Source organism: Dendrobates tinctorius, unplaced genomic scaffold, assembly GCF_039654945.1.
Source record: "Dendrobates tinctorius isolate UK_male_01 unplaced genomic scaffold, ASM3965494v1 ptg000039l, whole genome shotgun sequence".
Classification (NCBI taxonomy): Eukaryota; Metazoa; Chordata; class Amphibia; order Anura; family Dendrobatidae; genus Dendrobates; species Dendrobates tinctorius.
In genome coordinates this window covers 4,135,667-4,159,652 of record NW_027361707.1, presented here as the reverse complement: position 1 = coordinate 4,159,652, position 23,986 = coordinate 4,135,667, and the positions used below count along the sequence as shown (strand labels likewise).

At 47.6% G+C, this 23,986-nt stretch overlaps 1 protein-coding gene across 5 annotated transcripts in view; it reads right to left on the bottom strand.

Moving 5' to 3' along the window:
* TACC3 (transforming acidic coiled-coil containing protein 3) overlaps positions 1-23,659 on the bottom strand; it is a 39,034-nt gene extending 15,375 nt beyond the window's left edge. The window contains exons 1-11 of one of the 5 annotated variants that reach the window (XM_073574427.1): positions 23,506-23,659; positions 16,696-16,858; positions 16,452-16,588; positions 14,160-15,599; positions 13,529-13,589; positions 6,357-6,549; positions 6,209-6,267; positions 5,870-5,994; positions 5,688-5,796; positions 4,700-4,846; positions 3,528-3,604 (exon numbers count right to left, since the gene is read on the bottom strand). In XM_073574427.1, coding sequence (XP_073430528.1) covers positions 3,528-3,604; positions 4,700-4,846; positions 5,688-5,796; positions 5,870-5,994; positions 6,209-6,267; positions 6,357-6,549; positions 13,529-13,589; positions 14,160-15,599; positions 16,452-16,588; positions 16,696-16,858; positions 23,506-23,645 — 2,651 coding nt within the window. In that variant the 5' untranslated portion in view covers positions 23,646-23,659. The other 4 variants (XM_073574428.1, XM_073574430.1, XM_073574431.1 and 1 more) reach the window with 4 other exon arrangements.
* Between the last annotated feature and the right edge of the window lie 327 nt (positions 23,660-23,986).

Genomic DNA, 23,986 nt, shown 5'->3' with positions numbered 1-23,986 from the left:
CCACCGCCCACCACCTCTTCTGCCTCCCACATGTCCACCCATTCTGTAGCTTTTTCCACACCATCACCTCTAACTGTTCCTTCCCCACCACGATCCCAGTCCTCTCTCCACACTCCCATTGTCGAAGTGTCCCGCAGCCCCTCCAGCAGTATTTCCACCCCACACTACACCGAGTTATAATGTTTTTTTTGTAATAAAAATGCCCATTTGGTTGTTTTCAAACCTTTATTAAAAAAGTTTTTTTTACTTTAAAAACAGTTTACACAAAAAAAAAAAAATATTTTAAATAAAAGTTAAATTGTTTACACTGGTTGTCTGTCATTTCTTTCTGCGGCGAAATACGTTTAAAAAAAAAAAAAAAGGTTAAATACAGGGTATTTAAAAGGTAAAAAGGTATTCAAAACCAGGTATATAACTGTGGGTAAATTTTAGCTTTTTGCCACAGTTGTGTTCCTGGTTGTGTTTGAAGCAAAGTATTTCACCTGAAAAGTTGTGTTTATTGTTGGTGATTTCCTAACAATGTACACAACTTTTGTTAAAAGGTGAAATACTTTGCATAAAACACAACCAGGTACACACCTGTGGCCTAAAGCTAAACATAGTAAGACCATGACAAGATATCCAACTTTGGTTGGCAAAGGTATATACTGTTGGTCCAGAAGGTACACAAGTTTGGTTAGGGCACAAATCTTTCACACTCTGTCATCCTGCCAGTGTACTCTGCCTTGAGGTGACAAAGTATAGTGCAAAATTGTCCCTCATTACTGAAATCGTCACAGAACTTCTAGTGGTAATATTTCCAATGACAACATCCATCTTCACCAGTAACTTGCTCTTCTCTCCAACCTGCACTTTCTCCTCTACAACCTGTCAAAGAAGGGCTGTAGGAACATGCTATATATAGTTTTCCAGTAGCCAATCCCGTTCGGAAGGCCACAAGGGTCAATTTTAAAAACCGGATCCGGCGTAATCCGTTGAAAAACGGATGAACCGGATGAGACGGATCCGGTTTTGTCTGTCAAGAACAAGACGGATCCGGCAGAAAACCGGATCCGGCACATCAGGTTTTACAAAACATTTGCCGGATCCGGCATTCCGGCACGACGCCGGATTGCGCCTGACGCCGAAAACCTGATGTGTGAAAGTAGCCCAAGTAATTTGAACCCGATTGCTTGTGCCAATTATACATTTCATTTCACAGCCCTGGCTCACATCGCAAACCCGATTTCTCCAGCGATGCTCTAGGTGTGCTGAACGCTTATGGAGGAAAACACGCACACCAGAAGACTTCATACACTTCAAATTTATGTTAAGGACATATAACTCTGCCCTTCACCTCGCCAAACAGACCTACTTCACCACCCTGATCTCCTCACTATCCAACAACCCCAAGAAACTTTTTGACACCTTTCACTCCCTCCTCAGGCCAAAAGCACAAGCCCCTATCACAGACATTTGCGCTGATGACCTTGCCTCCCACTTTATAGAGAAAATAGACAATATCCGTCAGGAAATCCGCTCCCAATCACCAAATTCAGTGACTCCCATCCCTCCCTGCATTTCCCCTGGCTCACTCTCCACATTCGATCCCATCACAGAAGAAGAAGTCTCCAGGCTCCTCTCCTCGTCCGACTACATGCACAACCGACCCCATTCCCTCACATCTCCTCCAGTCTCTCTCTCTCTCCAGTCGTCACAACTCACCTAACTACAATCTTTAATCTCTCCCTCACCTCTGGCATCTTCCCCTCCTCCTTCAAACACTCTATCATTACTCCATTACTAAAGAAACCCACCCTCGACCCATCCTGCACAAACAACTACAGACCAGTCTCCAATCTCCCCTTCATCTCTAAACTCTTGGAGCGCATGATATACTCCCGCCTTACCCGTTACCTCTCCACTCACTCCCTCCTAGACCCTTCACAGTCCGGTTTCCGCCCCCTACATTTGACAGAAACTGCACTCAAAGTGACCAATGACCTTCTGACAGCAAAACGTAATGATCACCACTCTCTGCTCATTCTTCTCGACCTTTCTGCAGCTTTCGACACTGTTGACCATCCTCTCCTACTCTCTAGGCTCCAGTCACTAGGCATTAAGGACACTGCTCTTTCCTGGTTCTCCTCCTATCTTTCCGACCGCTCCTTCAGTGTTCTGTTTTCTGGCTCCACTTCATCTCCTCTTCCTCTCGCTGTTGGGGTACCTCAGGGCTCAGTCCTTGGCCCCCTTCTCTTCTCTCTCTACACGGCCCCAATTGGACAGACCATCAGCAGATTTGGCTTTCAGTACCATCTTTATGCTGATGACACACAACTGTACACATCATCCCCTGACCTTACCTCCGCTGTACTACAGAACGCCACTGACTGTCTGTCTGCAGTCTCCAACATCATGTCTGCTCTCTATCTGAAACTCAACCTCTCCAAAACTGAACTTCTTCTGCTCCCACCATCTACCAACCTCCCTAAATCTGACATTTCCCTCTCTGTGGGTGGCACCATAATAACACCCCGACAGCAGGCGCGCTGTCTGGGTGTTATGTTTGACTCCGATCTCTCCTTCACCTCCCATATACAATCTCTTGCCCGCTCGTGCCGCTTACACCTAAAGAACATCTCTAGAATCCGCCCTTTTCTCACCATGGAAACAAAAACTCTCACTGTCGCCCTGATCCACTCCCGCCTGGACTACTGTAATGCTCTATTAATTGGCCTCCCTCTCACTCGACTCTCCCCTCTCCAGTCTATCCTTAATGCAGCAGCCAGGGTTGTCCATCTGGCTAATCGTTACTCAGACGCGTCCGCTCTTCGCCAGTCGTTACACTGGCTGCCAATTCATTACAGGGTACAATTCAAAGTACTTGTTCTCACCCACAAAGCTCTCCACAGTGCGGCACCCCCTTACATCTCCTCCCTCATTTCTGTCTATCGGCCTAACCGACCGCTGCGCTCTGCAAATGACTTTCGACTAACCTCTGCCCTAATCCGCACCTCCCACTCCTGACTCCAAGACTTCTCCCGTGCTGCGCCAATTCTCTGGAATGCTCTACCCCAAGATATTAGGACCATCCACAATTTGCATAGTTTTAGGCGCTCGCTCAAAACACATTTGTTCAGAGCGGCCTATCACATTCAGTAATCAAAGTCATGTTATGTTTGTGTGTGTGTAGCCCCTTCACTATCTCCATCTAACCCCCACCCCCTGAAGATGGCCGGACCATCATTGTAAATACATCATTGTAAATACAAACCTGTGCTTTGTATCTCCCCCACCTCATTGTAGATTGTAAGCTTCCACGAGCAGGGTTGTCTTATTTCGCTTTAATTATTGTATTGTTAACGTTGTTACTTATGACTGTTGTGTTTGAAACTGTTCAACTGTAAAGCGCTGCGGAATATGTTGGCGATATATAAAGATTATTATTATTTATTATTATTTCATGCAGTGGCGCACAGCAGCTGAACGTGTGTATAAAGCGCCAATCTTCATGGATCGGGACTTTTGGCTTCTTGTCCTAAACTTACCCCATTTCTAAATATTCCAAGTAAAGTTTCTTATGTTTATTCTTCCACTCCACAACTTCTAAGTCTTTCTCTTGTACCTAAATCCATATAAAAAAAAAAATAAAAAAAATACTTATAATAAAAGATAGAAATACAAGTCTTTAGCCATTTAGCGTATAGTCAGAGTCCATCCTGGTTATTCGAACAGAGGAGTCTCTGCTTGGTGTGTGGATTGCTGCAAGATCTTGTCACATGAATGAGTTGGCGGTGGAAATTTATGGAAAGAAAAAAAAAAACAAAAAAAAAAACCTACTATGACAATATACTCAAAACATGGATGATACCTGATACATTCCAAGTACTGTAAGTGGGTGTGCTTAACAAAACAAATTGTGACACCACATTGAGACTATATTTTTCCATTGATTGAGCAGAGTCAGGGATGGATTTGTGGCCACCTGTAGATTTTTTACTACAATTTTGAGGCAATAATAAAAAAAAAAAAATTTAAAAAAATAAAAGGGTAGGTGCACAGTGTCCGTAAACGCTGCGGGTTAGACGCTGTGTACTTGTGCAGCATCCAAATGTTACAGCATAGTGGATGGGATCTCAAGAAACCCCATGCCCACAATGTGTCCAGACACACCTGAGGCTCACCCCAGGAGATGAACATGCGGCGTGTCTCTCCAGACTGCAGCATGTCTATTTATCTTGTGGAGACACGAGATTCCGCAACATAAATTTCACCCATACAATGTACTGGATGCGGTAAATCCGCACGGTTCAATGAACACACGCAGATTTACCTACATTCAAAAGCTGGCAGCGGACATGTGCTGCATCCAAAGCGCTGCCAGTTTATGAACATCTTGCACATACCCTAAAAACTAAAACACTAATAAAACTTGTATGAAAGGTATGCAATCTACATGAAATCCCTTTAATCTGGCATCAAATAATCTATACCAGATTATCCAGCAAATAAACAAAACGCAAAAAAAAAAAAGTCCAAAATAAAGTTTAAAAAAAAAAAAAAAAACTGCAGTTAGCGACCACTGAAATCTGAAAATTCAGCAGACTCACAGCTTTTAAAAAAGTTGCCTGTATTTAAGCCCAGCAGGACACAGCTGAGTGGTCCAGAAACGGGACCTGGCTGCATCCTTCGGAGCCATAAATCAAGCGCAGTCACTCACCTCCAGCCTGACTTTCTCTATAGCGCCATCCATGTCCATCTGGCTGTATTTCAGCACTTCCACGATTGCCCCCACATCAGACGGCAGCAGGAAAGGGTCAGGAGCCGGCACAACGTTTGTCGGGTCTGGAATTAAGGGAGCGTTGTCCTGTGGAGTAAGAAGACTGTACTGAGAAGGCTGTGGAGTGTAACCGGACACCATTGTGGAGCGGCCGCTGCCTAAACAAGTGCAGGCTGCTATAGTGACAGGAGGAGACTGCTGCACCCAGGAGGGACGCCTCGCTGCAGGCACACGGACTGAGGATATAAGGCAGGGTCACTGCTTGCATCCTGAGGTGTGCGGCACATCGGAGCTCCAGCAAGTGACTGGGAACGGCTTTCATGGGCAGTTCTGTGAACGGCGACTGTAGTCGCCTCTAGGACTGAAAGCCGGCAGCTCCCAGGGAGAAACAAGATAATTTTCTCCCAGTAGCTGCACTTTTAGTAAAGAGGCCAGGAAGGACTGTAAGGCCATTTACTTGCAGGTTACAGTTTTTCCCAAGGTGACAGGTTCCATTAGGATATGGAGGAGCCAACCTTAGTATATTAGGCAGGGTAGGGTACAGACATCTAGCACCTCCACCGATCAGCAGTTTTCAGCTCTGGATTAAAACTAAACAGAGCCACACAGCACAGCTCCATATACTGTAGTAGCCATTCCCAGGCACTGCTCAGATCACATTCACGCCAATCGCAGCCAAGCCGCAGTCCCCAGAGATGGCCACTTTCCAAGGTATGGAACCGTGATGGGACGTCAGACCCTATCCCATCAGATATCGCTCTGTCCCGTAGACATGTCATCAATAGCAAACCTAGAAATAACTTTAATGTCCGAGAAGAGAACACTTTAAAGTCTACAACAAACTAGTTTAACAGGATTGAAGCGGGTGTAACTTGATGGCAGACGCTGCAAAAAAGTTTTTCTCTTTTTTTTTCAAAGTGTTACTTACAGAGATGGTGAAAGTCCCCAGGAGATCGAGTCCTTTAGGCTTTTCCTCATTTTCAAGGCACAGATTCACCGGAAACGACGGTTCAGGAAAAGATCCGAAGAGCTCCGTCCTGAAAGTGTAGAATAGCGTTACGTGACTGCCTCACCTTACAGATGATGGCCACCATCTGGCGCGTCACCTACCTGCTCCTCAGCGGAACATCGCACACTACGGCCGGGCCAGCAGCCGCAGACTTCTTGGGTGACTCTCTGAGTAGGGGGTCAAATTTCAAGTAGAGGGATTGCTTTCGGAGAGCAGATTCTTTGAACTACAAAAGACCATGAGGGGAGGACGATGTTTTAGTAAGTTCCATAAGTCAGGACTGGCCAGACAATAGCCGGGGCAGGTCGTAAATAATTCACCGACAATGGAGACAGAGAAGTAACATAGTAATCAAGGTTGAAGGGAGACTTTAAGTCCATCTAGTTCAACCCATATCCTATCCTAACCTGCCCTAACATGTTGATCCAGAGGAGACTTACTGAAGAGGAGCCGAAGTTCTCCAAATAGTCAATTTCTATCGGTTGGCCGAAGCCTTCCACTGTAAGAAAAGGAAGAGGACAGCGGTCACCCCGAGACGTCAACTAAGCAGCGAACACTCATCTTGACAGATCAACCTGCGCTCCTTACACTCGGTGGCGGGCTTGAAGTCAAACTCGTCCGCGGACCTAAAGTCCATCTGAAGGGCGGCACCAAAATCTGTGTCCACTAATCCCACGTTAGCGGGCAGCCCGTTATATTCTGGGGTCACAAGAGTCTTGAGGGAATTGTCTTCAGTCTGCGTAGCAGCCGGTTCCTCAGCCGTCATCTTCACATCATCAACCTGAGGAGACATGGGAAAAAGTTTGGGACGCAGTTATGAGGTGACAACCCCATCATGACCATGGGTGATTTTTCGTTTTCCTTGCCGTTGTAGTGGGGGGGGGGGGGGGGGTACAAAAAAAAAAAAAAAAAAAAAAAAACACTTTAGCATGGGATGGGTTATACAATAAAAAGAATCTCAGCAATAACAGGTTTTTATTTATTTATTTATTTTTTTTTTTTTTAAAAAGGAAGGTTATCAGCCTCTACACAGCCAAAGTGCTGCGATTGGCGCAGAGGCTCGGCTCACTCACACCCATGTAAGTCTATGGGTGCGAGTGACAACGCACAGCCCTTGGAGATTATCCGAAGGCCGGTGTGATATACGCTGACAGTAGATGAGACGGTACCGAGGTAGCAAAGCACGGAAAATGCTGAGTGGTTGAATACTTTTGCAAGCCACTGTTCACAAAGGATCAAGTGAAATAAGGTGGAAACAAGTAATAGACAAGTAACAAATCACAATATGGACAATGAGTGTGCAAAAACTAATAACATGCCCGTTACACACCTTGTCAAACCGTCATCATCAACTCATGTTTCGGGGGGGGGGGGGCGGGGTGTAGTGTATAATACAATCTCCTGAATCGCTGTCAGGAGTGGTCTGTGACCGCTCCGTCCAGGCACGGATCGGTGCCGGCACAAGCAGGCAGTAAAAAAAGTGTATTTATTTCCCCCCCCCTCCTCCTTAAAAAAAGTAGATAACTTTTTTTATGGGAGCCATCTCCAGCCATTAGATAAAACACAGGTAGGTGCTGACTATATCAGAGCCAGCATCTGCCCCATGAGGAGCAGGCTCAGCTCCTAAGCCCGCTCCATAAACCCAGACAAGCAGACCACAAATCTGGAAGAAGTCAAGGGGGGTGGTCAGGTTCCTCTTGGGGGGGGGGGGGGGGGTTGTCACTGATTATTAAGTCACTGGGACCACAGCATCCCTGGAATCTGTCATTATCCCCAAGGAAAGCTGTTGCTACTAGTGTTGAGCATTCCGATACCGCAAATATCGGCCGATATTCACGGTATCGGAATTCCGATACAGAGTTCGATAAGCCGGATTACTTACCGGTAATGCTCTTTTAATGAGTCCACGACAGCACCCACTTGGAGAGAGGGATCCGCCCATAGGAACAGGAAACCTACAGAGATAAAAGAGGGCGGTCCGCCTCTCCTCCTCAGTTGGATTTCAGAGTACCCGGAGGACCGCCAATTATTAGGCCATTATATTATTCTATATGTTCATTGTATTTCTATAACTAAGATGGTGTGTATGTGTATATATATATATATATATATATATATATATATATCTCTTCTAGGGAGGGTTAGTGGACGGGTGCTGTCGTGGACTCATTAAAAGAGCATTACCGGTAAGTAATCCGGCTTTTTACTCTTCGCCACGACAGCACCCACTTGGAGACTTTCAGAGACCTTCACCTGGGAGGGACCACCATGCCGAGGACCGCTCTACCAAAGGTTAGGTCGGATGAGCATGATAACTCCAGTCTATAGTGGTTATAAAAGGTAGAGGGTGTTGACCAAGTAGCAGCCATATATAGACTCGATTGCGACATCTCCCCTCTCTGCCCAAGAAGAAGCCATTGCTCTGGTGGAGTGTGCCTTGATACCTTCCGGGGGGATCTTCATTGCTTGCGGAGTATGACAGGCTGATCGCATCTCTGATCCATCGTGACAGGGTACCCCTTGTGACCTCATATCCCTTCTTTTGGCCCTGGAAGGAAATAAATAGAGCCCTACTCTTCCTCCAGCTGCTAGATCTCTCGATGTATTGTAATACTGCTCTTCTAACATCTAGCGTATGAAATTTCTCTTCCTCTGGAGTAGAAGGGTTATTAAAAAATGAGGGGAGGTGGATTTCTTGTGATCTATGGAACTTCCCTGCTACCTTTGGTAAGTATGAGGGGTCTGGTTTTAATATTAGCTGATCCTGGAATGTTAATAGGAAAGGGGGTTCTATCGATAGTGCTTGTATGTCGCTAACCCTTCTGGCTGAGGTTAGTGCAACTAGCAGTACTGTTTTGAGAGATAGGCGTTTAAGGGATATTGAGTCTAATGGTTCAAACGGAGCACGTGTAAGGGCCTCCAGCACCAAATTCAAGTCCCAAGGAGGGACCCTAGGTATGTGTACCGGTTCGCTCCGCTCACAGGCCGAGATAAATCTGGTAATCCATCTATTTCCCGCCACATTATAACTATAGAGGGCCCCTAGAGCCGACACCTGGACTTTTAGAGTGTTAACAGATAGTCCTAAATTTTTTCCCCCTTTGTAGAAATTCTAGAATTGCTGTTATTGGAATTTCTCTGGAATCAGGGGCTGTGTGAAACTCTAGGAATTTTCTCCACACCCTGGTGTAAATTTTTGTTGTAGACAATTTCCGACTTTGTAGGAGAGTGTTGACTAGCCCTTCCGAAAAACCTCTGTCTAGCTGAAGACCCAGGAAGGACTGAACTGATTGTGGCTCGATTCTGGATTTCTTGAAATTTATTACCCAACCAAGAGCCTGTAGGGATAAGATTGCATCAGCCACTCGTTCATTACATTGTTTAGTTGAGTTACCTATTATCAAAAAATCATCCAAATAGGGTACTATCAGCGTGTCCTTTTGGCGTAAGAAGGCCATTACTTCCAGCATCACCTTTGTAAAGACTCTTGGAGCGATGGAAAGGCCGAATGGCATGGCTGTGAACTGAAGGTGTTTTATGGTGCCCTCGAGGAAGACCGCCACTCTGAGGTATTTCTGAAATCTGTAATGGATGGGAAGATGATAATAGGCATCTTTCAGATCCAGGCCTGCCATCATACAATTGGGAAAGAGGAGCTTAATTGCGGATCTAATAGACTCCATCTTAAATCTATGATTTGTTATAAAAGTATTCAGTTTCTTCAGGTTAATTATCGTCCTGAATGAGCCATTGGGTTTAGGTATCAGAAAGAGAGGGGAGTAAAATTCTCTCCCTTCCTGTCCTTTTGGCACCTGGACCAAGACTTTTTTGTCCAGAAGACTGAAAATTTCAGTCTCTAAGGCCCGCTGTTGGACTGGGGAGTTAAGGGATGTTACAATGACTGAGTTACTGGGCACATGATGGAAATTTAATTTTAGTCCTTCTCTAATAATGCCCAGGACCCAAGGGCTGGTCGTGATTTTTTCCCATTCCTGAAGGAAAATTTTTAGTCTCCCTCCCACTGGAGGGACTGGTTCTCTAGGTCCGATCTCTGCGGAAGGAGGATCCCCTAAACATAGCACCTTTTCCTTTTCCTTCTTTCGTGGCCCAGCGGTTCTGATTTTCTGTTGTTCTTCCCCTACCAAATGGTCGTCTTCTGAACGCTCTCCTATAAAATGGGAGAGAGGGGTTAGGGAACCCTTTTTTCCTTTCTTTTGCTTTAGCAAGGATTTTGTCCAACGCTTTTCCAAACAAAAACTCACCCTCACAAGGTATGGCACAGAGCTTTGCCTTGGATTGGGTATCACTTCTCCAGCTTTTAAGCCATAGGCTTCGTCTGGCGTTATTAAGCAAGCCTGCTGTTCTGGCTGCCATGCGTAGTGAATCGGCTGATGCGTCTGCTATGTATGCCGCTACCCCACGAATCAGTGGTATGGCTGCTCGTACCTTGTCTCTGGAGACTTTTTGTTCCACTTGTTGGTCTAGCTGATCAATCCAGACCAGCATAGAGCGAGCTGTGCAAGTACTGGCTATTGCCGGCTTAAACGTGCCCGTGGCTGCCTCCCATGCTCTCTTTAGTGAGGCCTCCGCTTTCCGGTCCAGTGGGTCTTTTAGAATCCCTGCGTCTTCTACTGGTAAGGCCGACTGCTTTGAGGCTGAGGCAACTGCCGCGTCGACCTTCGGGACCTTAGACCACGTTAATTCCTCGTCGCTAAAGGGATACCTTCTTTTTGAAGCCGAGGGAAGATAACCTCTCTGATCCTGCTTCTCCCATTCCTTTTTGACTAAGGCCTTTATTGCCGGTATAACGGGAAAAACCCTCTTCCTCCTGTCAATCCCGCAAACATAATCTCTTGGGTCGTTTGTGGCTCCTTGGTGTCTGTGCAACCCATGGTGTTTCTTACAGATTTCACCAAGTTGTCCATGTTCTCTAACGGAAAACATGAACGACCCTCCATATCAGAGGAAGAGGATGATGTAGACGTATTGGAGCTGTCAGACTATTGCTTCGTCTGTATCTAAGCTAACTGCCGTTGGTCTGTTAGCCTTAGGTTTCTTGGATATGCCGCTTGACTGGGTTAGGGCTTGTAGTTCCTCCCTTATTATAGCCCTTATATCTGTGGCTGATGTTGAAGTCTGTTTTGTATTTTCAGAAATGCACTTTTTGCACAGCCTCTTTGTATAAGAGTCCGGTAAAGGACGTGTACAGAGGGCACCTTCCTTGTTTTTTGATTTTTCCTTCCTTTTAGCCTATGATGGACATAGCGAGAGAGAGAGAGAGAGAGAGAGAGAGAGAGAGAGAGAGAGAGAGAGAGAGAGAGAGAGAGAGAGAGAGAGAGAGAGAGAGAGAGAGAGAGAGAGAGAGAGAGAGAGAGATTCTTTAACAGCTTGATAGGTAGAGAGTCGTCCACTCACCCAGAGAAGCTGTAGGTACCGGTTCAGGAGGCTGAGAAGGGGTTCTTTTGGCATGACTTCTGTGGCTCCTATCCGAGGAGCCTCGCTGTTCCGCTGCTGCCGTATCACCTGCTTGGGGATGCGTGTCCTGTCTTGGGGAAGACATGTCTGCACGCTCTATCATTATCCCCCTCGGTTATTTATGCCACCCTTCAATACCTGGTACCTCCCCCTCCCAGGTGCACCTGCTTCCGGTGCATTCATTTAGCCTGCGCCCCGGCCTGGAAACACCGTCCGGCGCCGCTATATTAAATCACATCCCTATTTTTTTTTTTTTCTCCGGAGGGGGCGGGGAGTGCTCCTTTGCTGGTATCGCGCGGCTGTGAAAGACCGCGCATGCGCTGTACGCTGAGGAACCTCCGGTAACCCGGAAGTTCCTCCTTACCTTCCCCCAGCGCTGTACCTGCGTCCTCGCTGTACCTGCGTTTCAGAACGCCAGAGATAGCCTCTCTATCTCGGCTCCGCACTCCCACACGGACCGGGATGGTTGCCTCAAAGATCCCGGTGACGTGTATCCATAAGAAAACCCCCGGTCGGCTCCACCCGGTACCGGTGTTTCTTTTACGCTGCCGTCTCAGACGAGGGGGGAGCCGGATTCCAGCACTCCCCCCGACGCTGCTTCTGGACCGGAACCCCTGCCGTTCGCACGGACACTGCACAGGCGGTTCCTTGGCCCAGGTATGTCTTCTGTAGAGATCCTGTGGTTCCGATAGGAACAGGAAACCAACTGAGGAGGAGAGGCGGACCGCCCTCTTTTATCTCTGTAGGTTTCCTGTTCCTATGGGCGGACCCCTCTCTCCAAGTGGGTGCTGTCGTGGCGAAGAGTAAAATTGTAAAAATATCGAATACCGGAATCGGAAGTTCCCATAATGCAATGAGCCAGTTGTGTTAGCCATGTTAACTAATGGCATGGCTGTGATTGGCTGCTGAAATGATGTCATCATGATGCGCGGTCTGTGCGGGCCTGCCGGGGGTCTGTGCGGGCATCGTCCGATGGGACTACAAGTCCCATCGGGCGATGCCTGCTACAATGACAGTGATTGTCATTCCGATATTTGTGCCACATTGACTTGCATTGGTTTCCGGTATCGGAATCGGCAATACCCGATATTTTTGGTGTATCGGTCCGATCCGATATCGGAAGGTATCGCTCAACACTAGTTGCTACCTTTTGCTGGGTTGAGCTCAGAATCGGTGTCCTTCCCCCTCTGGCAGCAGATAATGTAATTCCTTTTGCACAAGTCTTCTCAGCCTTATTGTCATACTATAGATCAGAGATCTCAAACACGCAGGCCGCATGCGGCCCATGAGGCGGGTGCACCACATGTCTCACTCCCTGAGGCAGGAGGAAGGTACGCATTCAGAAGCGGCGATGGCATTGGCTGTTCTGTGTGCACACACACTGCACAGGACTTGTGATGAGGTCACAGGAGGGGAGGAGTCAGGGGTCACATGATCAGGGGCCTCAGTGTGCTGGTTGTCATGATATTGGATGAAGGCAAGTTTATGCGTGGGGTCAGGAGGGGTTTACAGGGTGGATGGAGCAGAGCCCTGTGTGTTCGAGGTGTGCAGAGCCCTGTGTGTATGATGTGTACAGAGCGGAGCCCTGTGTGTATAAGGTGTACGGAGCGGAGCCGCGTGTGTACAAGGTGTGCGGCGCGTGTACGGGGTGTATTTAGTTTGAAAGGAATGCGGCCCCCCCAGCTCAAATTTTTTTTTTATGTGCGGCCCATTAACTCAGCTGAGTTTGAGACCCCTGCTATAGATGCTCTGCTCCAGTCATGACAAGCAGGGCAGAAAACAATTAGTATTTGTTGAATGGGAACAATTACTAATTGCTTGTTAAGACAAGAAGCCCTTCAATTTGTTTAAAAAACCATCAATTATTGAGCACAGAGCATATTTATAGTTACTGCTCGTTTAGGCTACTGGCCACCTCTGAGGTCTTTCAGCAGCAGCTGGTCTGAGGCAGGAGCGCTCATGTGCAAGCTCTTTGCTAGACGGCTGTATCTGACCGGCCACAGTGGCCCTGCGCTCCCCCCCCCCCCATGATGCCGATCTGAACTGTCAATCCTCAGGAGCGCCCTGCCCCCCGACAAGCATGAAGCCGGCAGGCAATGGAGTGATGCGCTCCTGAAGACCACACAAATCAATTTGATATTAATTGATTGGCTGCAGCGGTCACACAAACAGCGAGATATTGTTACTTCCAGTATGTGCATGGGCCACATGTGAAGGCAATAAAGCCACAAGGATTTAAGGGGGTCAAGTAATTGTTCGATAAAGTAGAAATGAAGACTTCTCACCTTGTTCTCCTGTGTGACGTCTCCAGTCTTCTCTTCAGCTGCACCGGGCTCCTCAACAGTTCTACAATACAGAAGCAAGACTTGAGTTGTGACTTTCCAGTGCAGCCTGTAATCAAGCAGACGTTACTATAGATTTTTCCCATGACATCTTCTGCTTAAACCCTGTAGACCACAGTGTCAAGAACTCGTCCCTCACCTGTGGCAGTGGCCGACTTCTTGGTGGAATGCACCAGCGTACAAGCCAGCGTAAACAAGACCGGTCAATAACGCATATATGGTGATCAGCAGACGTGTCCGTTTTAGTAAATACCTTGGAACAATTCTTGGACTCTTGCGCTGTTCCTCCTGTCCCTTTTTATAGTCTTTTCCAGGCAGGAGAAAGGAGGAACAGCACAAGGCTTATTGGGACCACAACTATTTACCAAGACAGAGGTCAGGAAAGCCTGTAGGTCCACTTTACAGAGCTTACTAGCGATTTGTTAATGTAGGAACAACCAAAGACTTTTACCCAGATACAGTGTCTCTCCTAAGTAGGCACTGTATCAAGACCAAGATTAATCCAAGGTTTACCAGTGATTTCCCCACCACTTCAGATCCCATACATATAGTTTGCAATACGCAAAGTTCTTACTTCTCAATGTTTCCTGATGTATCGCAGTCAGCCTTCTTACTCAACTCCTCCACAGCATCACCGGCGTCTGCCTTTGGTGGACTTTCCTCTTTCTTCACACACAGTGCATCGCCGGCCGCTTTCCTCGCTTTTGGGGAACCGGCAATCTTTGTCCCTCCGCTTCCGAACGGATTGAAGTTGGGGTCGTCAAACCTGTCCCAGTCAAAGTTGTAAGATGCTTTGGGAACGATGACGTCCCCTTCAGGTTCTGACGGCTGAGGAGGAGCTTGTTCCTTAGGTTTCTCCGGCACGGCTACTTTGGGAGCAATTTTTTTCTTAGGCAACGGTTTGACACCAAGACGCTTCCCCAACAATTTGGGTGGTGGCTTTTTGACAGCAGCATCGTCTCCTCCAAAGTCAAACTCCAGTTTCAACGGCTCACCTTTAGGATTGTCTCCATTTTCAGAAACTGGATTCTTAGGGGAATTTTGCAGCTTTGACCCACCAGTATTAAATGGATCAATACAATCAATTTCACCAGGGTCAAATTTGTAGGTGGCTTTCGGGAGTGGGGGAGAATTTGGAACATTGGGTGGTGATGTATTGTCACCTGCGCTGTTAGGGTTTTGTATCACTCCTGCAGCAATGGTGTCCATACTAACAGATTCTGCCTCTTCTGGAGGACTGCTATCTAAAGCTTCACCTGCTGCCATATGTGTTGGCTCCTCAGGGGCGGAGTTAGAATCCTCAGGGGCAGGGTTAGACTCCTCAGTCAGAGGAACTGTATCATCTAGAGAAGCTTTACCAGACACCTCAACACTTCCAGGGCAGAGCTGTACGGTGACTGGAGAATCTGGATTTAATTGGGTAGCCCGCAATAAAGACATAGTTTGATCAGCAAGAGAAGCGTCAACAGGAGCCTCCCCCCACACGCTTTTCACCTCCAAGTCTGGCAGAGGCTCAGTGAGGACCCCGGCAGGAGGCTCAGTGAAGACCCCGGCAGGAGGCTCAGTGAAGACCCCGGCAGGAGGCTCAGTGAAGACCCCGGCAGGAGGCTCAGTGAAGACCCCGGCAGGAGGCTCAGTGAAGACCCCGGCAGGAGGCTCAGTGAAGACCCCGGCAGGAGGCTCAGTGAAGACCCCGGCAGGAGGCTCAGTGAAGACCCCGGCAGGAGGCTCAGTGAAGACCCCGGCAGGAGGCTCAGTGAAGACCCCGGCAGGAGGCTCAGTGAAGACCCCGGCAGGAGGCTCAGTGAAGACCCCGGCAGGAGGCTCAGTGAAGACCCCGGCAGGAGGCTCAGATTTCACAGGTGAATTCACCATTTTATTCCCACTTTTGAATGGATTTATATCTCCTAGGTTGTCAAAATCAATTGTGTACGCTCCCATGCTCATCAATTGAATCTCATCTTCAGGAAGGGTGGTGGGCTCACTTGTAACATTGGGGTCTCCTGAATTCAAACTGGGAAAGGAAATAAATTTCAATCAGTAATGAGCAATAAATGCCCCGTTACCATAATGCATGGCATATCGTCGCAATTCTTGATAGCAGTTTTGCAAAAAACACCACAGCTATGCACACCGTAATTCACCATCTTTAAAGGGGTTGTTCACCATGTTGACATCAGTTCCCAATCCTTAGGTCATCAATATCAGATCATTGGTGTGGGGAGGAATGGGGGTCTGACACCTGGCATCCCCACCAATCCACTGTTACAAGCTCCAGAATAGGAGTCGAGCAGCAGTACCTGACAAAGACCACCACAGTCTACGGCGCTGTACCCCGTACCGTCAGCCGCCACAGTACCAGCGATCAGCTGATCAGTCGGGGGAGCCATGTTTTAATCCTCCACTGATCATGTATGCCAATGATTGGCTTTTCATTTCTTCGTCCTGGACAACTGCCTTTAAAAGCCTAGACTGCACATAAAGCCGTGACCAACAACGTTCGCCCCTTATTTATAAGCCACCCAACCCTACAGCAGTTTATGACACATTAATTGGATGACAGGAAGGGTTACGCGAGTCACTTTAGCATTTTCTTATGTGACTTATGACTCAAAACCTGGGCAAGCAGCCTTACAGATCCCATACAGTGCCCAAGTACAACATCATGGGGGAGACCCTTGTGCCCCGAGCGTCTGACCAGGCATCACCTTACTACCGCAGCCTTCCAGCTCTGGAAGTCTCCCTTTGTGACCATTACATATGAGGTCGGACTATCTAAAGGGATGTTTTGACATTTATGACGCATTGACAGGAAGTGAAGGAACCTTCGAACAGGATGACTGCTAATGTTCTAGAGGAAACTCACCGGCTGGAGGAGAGATGCAGCTGCTCCAGCGCCTGGGCGCAGTCGTCCAGCGTGAAGACGCCGTCCTGCTTGTTGGCCATGCTGGGAGTTACAATCCTGTGAGTCTGAGGATCCCTCATCGGCGTCTGAAACGTCACCTAAGAAAAAAAAAAAAAAAAAATCACAAACACACGGCGACTAGTAAAAACACATGTGGCTGTAGAGGACGCTTCCTGTGCTCGCCGGCCGCGCAGACCCAAGATACCTTCATGCCCTTCACCGCGCACTTCGGAGGCAGATTATCCCTCTGTGAAGGACGCAGGATGGAGGGGCGGCCGGTGCCAGGAGGAGGGGTGAACAGGAAGTCGCACGGCTCTGCTGCTATGTCGCACCCGAAATTCTCATCGTTCAATATCTGCAGACTCATCCTACAAGGAAACAAAGGAACGGGGTGAGAAGCAGAGGCGAGAAGGCCGACGGCAAAACAGTCACCTACCGGACCCCCCGTCACTGCCCTGTCCTGCTGCCAGTGCCCCCTCCCATGAAGGTCACCTGGCTTCCTCTAGCTGAGGAGACTTTTCTGGCTGAGATGAAACATGACCGGTGCTGACAGTCAGTGGCTGCAGCGGTCACCCTCCACCAGAAGAGGAAGCCAGGATACTTGTGGATGACCCAAGCTGTATGGAGAAGCGGCAGGCGTCCCGTAAGCATAAGTAATCCATTATTAGTTTACAATCCTTTTAAAACTAGTAATGAAGAACAAATCAAACGGCCTATACCTCAAGCAGATGTCATGGGGAAAAAAAAACAAAAAAACCTCACAGGGGTGACATTTTCCACATCTGGCATTTCTGATGGCTTTGTCCACTAGGTGGCGCTGTGCAGTAACTCATTATATTGGTCACATGGGGGAAGCCGCTACACCAGATTTCCCCCGGCAGCTCCGTGACTTGGGATACCATGATGGCATTACCTCCATTCAGATAAAGGAAAGTACCACAGCACCGGACCATGGCATCCCGACTCCTAAATGACCCGGCTTGCTATGGAGAGGGACCCATCCATGTCAGCAAGTGATGATTTCTCTAGGATATGCGATCACTTACCCAGCAGATCGCTGCAGCATCAGCAGGTGACATGGGCTGTCTGCATATGACTGGGCCATTTACGCCTGTTCTGGACCACGCACACTTTTTGCTCATGCAGTTTAGAAAGCGATCTTTTTCTCACGTTAAAATAATTATTGCGGCGTTTCACGATAAGTAGGGCACCAATTTTTATGTAATCTTTTTTTTTGCTAAAAACAGAAATACATGACTTATTCTAAAATGACCACTAAAACACTTTAAATACCACTGATCTAAAAACAAAGAAAAATCCAATTACACCTGAGAGGGGAAAACAACAAAAACGCATGCGCAAGTGGGAAACTAAGTGTTTGTGCCGTGTCCACCAATGAAGACCACTATCAAACATTTTTAATGATTAGTCCCAAAAATCTTAATTTCTCGGCAGCTTTATTGGGAGACAGAACCATGGAAAGTCCTAAAGTTATCCCAGGGGAGGAAAAAATGAATAATCTACTGTTACTACCAAATTCTCCACTGTTGGCTCAGTCAGAAGACTGAGCAACTGCAGTCTGGATGCAAGTCTTGGAAGGAAGATTTTCATAATTAAGCAAAGGTGTGGATCCTGTAAAACTTGGAGAAATTATGTACTGAGGACCAAGTAGCTGCTTTACAGAGTTGCAGAACTGATAACTGGTGGCAAAACGTCCACCGACCGTGTAGAGTGTGCCTTAACCCCAAGTGGAGTCAGCCTGGCCTTCGCCTTCTAGACCTGAATGGTGACAGTTCTAATCCAGGGAGCAATAGTTATCTTAGAGGTGGCCAGTCCCCTACGAGGACCTTCTGGTGTGAAAAACAAGGAATCAGACCTAAATGGGGCAATGGTTGATAGATGTCAGGGCTGTACAGTGGCATTTCAGTTATGCAAAGCCTTCTCGAACTGATGAGAAAGTGTAGGGCAAAATGAAGGCAAGACCATGTCCTCGTTACGGTGAAAAGCCAAAACCACCCTTATCTGATGCTGAAAGGTAAGGAACTTGACAAGAAAACTGCAAGAGCCGATACTCTCCAAACAGTTGTGATGGCTATAAGGAAAGCTACTTTATAAGCAAGATGAAGTGCAGAAGTCTGAGGGGTTCCAAAAGTGGAGCCTGAAGGGCCTCCAAGATCTGAGACAAGGGAATTACCAATGTGTCAGCTGCAACTGCCTGAGGATCCCAAGTTCTTACGGCAAATCTTTGTACCTTGTGGTTTACCCTTTTGCCAACAGGTCCACATCTGGTGCACCCCCACTGACAACAAATCTGCTCTAAAACCACTGGGAGAAGAGCCCATCCTCCTGCATCTAGGTCCTTGTGGCTCAAGAAACCTGCTGCCCAGTTGTCCACTCCAGGTATATGAATCGCCAAGATCAGACGAATCTTGTCCTCTGCCCATTTCAGCATCTGTCACCTCTGAAATAGCAAATAGACTCCACATCGCTCCTTGACTGTTCATGTAGGCCACTGCCGTGGCATTGTCTGACTGAATCCTGATGGGCAATCCAAGAACCAGGTGTTGCCAATGTAGAAGAGCCAGACAGATGGCTCTGAGCTCAAATACATTGATTGGAAGGAGTCTATCCTGACTGTTCCAGGATCTAACAAGTGAAGGAAGATGGCCCAGCCATCCGATAAGGCTGACATCCGTGGTCAGAATCGGCCACTGGGTGGGGCGGAAGGAGCAACCCTGGATTAATAGGCTCAACATCAACCACCACCTGAGAAACTGGTGTCAGCAAAGTGGAAGGAGGACTGGACGGTCTAGAGATTGTATCGACCAGTCCTAACAGGCCAACAGTGTGTTCTGTAAAGGCCTTGAATTAAATTGTGCAAACGGGACTGCCGTGAACATTGCTACCATCTTCCCCAAGACTCATGTAAAACCAGAGAGCATGTCTCTCTGGCTACTTCAGAATTTGGACAGAGGATTGCAGTGCTAGTCTTCTCTCCTCTGGAAAGAAGAGCGACACTTGAACTGCATTGAATATGATCCCAAGAAAGCAAACCCGCTGTATTGGAATTATCACAGCATTTGCCCTGTTGATGTCCCATCTGAAATGTTCCAGGGAATCAAGACAATCTGCAAACTCTCCAGATTCTGTAAAGTGAATAAATCGGTGATGAGTCAGAAAGCTAGAACCCTCTGAAGAAGGAACCCTCATGAATACTCCTGCTTGAATCAGGGATGCTATGGCTTGATTAAAACTGGCTCTTATAATGGAGAAACGAGATCCGAAAAAAAAAAAAAAAAATCTCACAAAAAAAATTGACAAACTATCCTGTAGCCAAAAGAGACTACCTCTATGACCCATAAGACGCTGACTGCTCCCAGCCATGCCTCCCTGAAAAGGAGGCAGCCACCCAACCAGGAAGAATCCCTGAGTGGGGGGGCTGCCCATCAGATGGAAAAATCCTCTGCCTCTGGAGGGCTTACCACTCAAAGAGAGGGAGCTCACGGAGGGAGTATATCCACCGGTAATGGAAACTGATGACAGGCGGAAATGCAAAGCCCCAGTCTTCAAAATGGACGGCTGGGCCTGACCTGGGGAAGCAGGGTGATTCAGTGGAGGACAGGGGTCATCTGACATCACTTCTAGAGAGGAGTCAAGAGCAGACACCAGACTTTCCACCATCTCCCTCACCTTCTTCTGACCGTTCCACTCCAGGATTTGGCTCACAAACACTGAGGTAAAACACTGAACGTGTGGCCTAACAAGCTCTAAGCTGGAACTAGAGTCCGAGCATTGAGGGACGGGTACTTCCTAACAGGGGTCGAAACGAAAGATCTTTGACTTCTTCCAGAGAGGGAGACTTAGAGCAGGGTTTCCCAACTCCAGTCCTCAAGGCACACCAACAGATCATGTTTTCAGGATTTCCTTTGTATTGCACAGGTGAAGCAATTATCACCTGAGCAATACTAAGGAAATCCTGAAAACATGATCTGTTGGTGGGCCTTGAGGACTGGAGTTGGGAAACCCTGACTTAGAGGATGAGGTAAAGCAACCGCTACACCAGGGCAACCAGCGCCAGGCGGTCCACTCCACCTAGCCCAGGTAATCGGACCACCTCAACAAAGAGTAGGCGGCGATATACTGTATGAAGGGCAGACCGAAACAGCATGGTGCACTCGGCAGCACAGAACTCCAACATGTTAACAGGACCCAGCAACCAGACATCACAGGCCCGAGTCTCTCCACGCTGGACCTACCATAAGCAGAGGAGGTGAAAAAAGTGAGGAAGGGGGTGGGGAAGAGGTGGTCTACGAGGACGGGTCAAACAGTCACAACAGGGCTATACTCACCTGTCCCGAAGATACTAAATCCAATGTTCTGCTCCATGCTAAACACGCGCACTATGTGGGGTGCACAGGCAGGCGTTGGCTTATGGGCCACCACTCCATACCCAACCACTGAGTGTCAAGGTACTCTAGTTCAGCCATACTGACGAGAGGATACTGACTGCACAATTACAGCCTGCACTCCATCACCACGTGGGTGAAATAGGTTTAAGTGTTATGGTGGGCACCAACCAATGGTATAGGGAGCAACCAAAAGAATACCGTAATCAACTACTACCGAAGCAAGTTCGCATACAAAGGGATCACCATAAAAATGTCATTGATACAGCAAGATGCATGCAAACGTGGGCGAAACAGAGCACGCAATTACACCCCGTTACCCTGAACACAATCCAGCTGAAAACAAAACGGCTAACGAATAAGGCAGGTCTGACACCAACCTTGCCACTGACACTAGACAAAACTAAGGGAGCCGGAGGCTAGCAGGCGAGGTATAGTCTGCTAGGAAGGAGCCACTTCTCATTTAGAATGTAATAATAGTGTCAGCCTCCAGGTGGCAGCAGACCATCCCATGGTACTTTGTGTCCCCCCAAAGAAGCAGAAGATAGTATATTATATATTGTTTTTTTTCATCCGATTTCCCCTGTAACTGGGGCTGGTATATTATCCCCAGTTACAGTGGAAACTCACCCTTCTGCCTACATAACAGCTGACCGGATTTCCCAGAACACAGCAGTTCCAGCTCCTTCCTTAAACCCAGTGATCACATGACCGCTGGGACTGTAAGAGGAAGCGCTGTCAGCACTGCCTATTCTGTACACACAGCGATCAGGAAGAGTCGGTAACAAACTATCTCTGTCTGACAGCCGGCTCCCCGCTCCTACAGCTCCATAATGGCAGCTGCTCTACTATGAAGTGACTTTTTAGAAAGTCAATACAGATTAACGTGTGGTCCGCCCAGACATCAATCATCTATGGGCAAATGGGAAGTAGTTAAAAATAGGAGGTCTGCACAATACCTGCCACAAAGCAGAGAGAACCTGGGTTACCAATTTAAAAATATGCACACATGGGGCCTTGAAAACAGTCATTTTTTTTTTTTTTATTAAATAAAGGGCAGGGGGTCCCCAAAATAATTCCCATATGTACAAACAAACAAGTAATGCAATGTATGTACACCAGGACTCCACCAGCAGAATAGTGAGTGCAGCTCTGGAGTATAATACAGGATGTAACTCAGGATCAGTAATGTATGTACACAGTGACTGCACCAGCAGAATAGTGAGTGCAGCTCTGGAGTATAATACAGGATGCAACTCAGGATCAGTAATGTATGTACACAGTGACTGCACCAGCAGAATAGTGAGTGCAGCTCTGGGGTATAATACAGAATGTAACTCAGGATCAGTAATGTAATGTATGTACACCAGGACTCCACCAGCAGAATAGTGAGTGCAGCTCTGGAGTATAATACAGGATGCAACTCAGGATCAGTAATGTAATGTATGTACACAGTGACTGCACCAGCAGAATAGTGAGTGCAGCTCTGGGGTATAATACAGAATGTAACTCAGGATCAGTAATGTAATGTATGTACACAGTGACTGCACCAGCAGAATAGTGAGTGCAGCTCTGGAGTATAATACAGGATGTAACTCAGGATCAGTAATGTACGTACAGTGACTGCACCTGCAGAATAGTGAGTGCAGCTCTGGGGTATAATACAGGAGGTAACTCAGGATCAGTAATGTAATGTATGTACACAGTGACTGCACCAGCAGAATAGTGAGTGCAGCTCTGGGGTATAATACAGGAGGTAACTCAGGATCAGTAATGTAATGTATGTACACAGTGACTGCACCAGCAGAATAGTGAGTGCAGCTCTGGAGTATAATACAGGAGGTAACTCAGGATCAGTAATGTAATGTATGTACACAGTGACTGCACCAGCAGAATAGTGAGTACAGCTCTGGCGTATAATACAGGATGTAACCCATGATCAGTAATGTAATGTATGTACACAGTGACTGCACCAGCAGAATAGTGAGTTCAGCTCTGGGGTATAATACAGGAGGTAACTCAGGATCAGTAATGTAATGTATGTACACAGTGACTGCACCAGCAGAATAGTGAGTGCAGCTCTGGAGTATAATACAGGAGGTAACTCAGGATCAGTAATGTAATGTATGTACACAGTGACTGCACCAGCAGAATAGTGAGTGCAGCTCTGGAGTATAATACAGGATGTAACTCAAGATCAGTAATGTAATGTATGTACACAGTGACTGCACCAGCAGAATAGTGAGTGCAGCTCTGGCGTATAATACAGGAGGTAACTCAGGATCAGTAATGTAATGTATGTACACAGTGACTGCACCAGCAGAATAGTGAGTGCAGCTCTGGGGTATAATACAGGATGTAACTCAGGATCAGTAATGTAATGTATGTACACAGTGACTGCACCAGCAGAATAGTGAGTGCAGCTCTGGCGTATAGCACAGTAACAGGATGTATCCCGTCCATAGAAGTGACGTAGTGGGACTCAGGACCCCGCAATACTACGACATAACGCGGCCACACATTCACGCCCCATGTGCCGCTCTCACACCGACCATCCTGCTCCAGTACCAGCGGTCACTCAGCACCACGTCCTCTCCGGCGCCCGTTACCTGCTGCGTTGGTCGGTGCCGCTATTTAACCCCTCGTCTCGCTCTCCTCCACCGTACACCGAACTGCTGCAGAGTCTATTTGAATTTCGACAGTTCGCGGGATGTGACCAATCAGAAGCCAGGAAAGGTGGCAGTGTCATGACGCAAATACGAACCCACCAATCAGAGGTCAGGAAAGCGCTTCTGCCGACGTGGGCGCAGTCGCTGACTCGGGAGCGCGCGTAGAATTCAGCGCATGCGTGCTGCACGGCCAGAGAGCTGTAGGTCTGTAATGACGTCACCTTGACAACAAGGTTGATATGTACAGCTGACGCAAAAAGCGCTTTACGGTCACGGGACTGTACTGTCGCGATATAATCACTGCCCACCATTCTGAGGTCATAGGGCAAAGCAGTGCAAGCAAGATCAGCTAGTGTCACGTGGTCATTAACCCCTCGAAGCCGTGTTTCACATTTTTCCTCCATGCCTCAGCACACCTGGT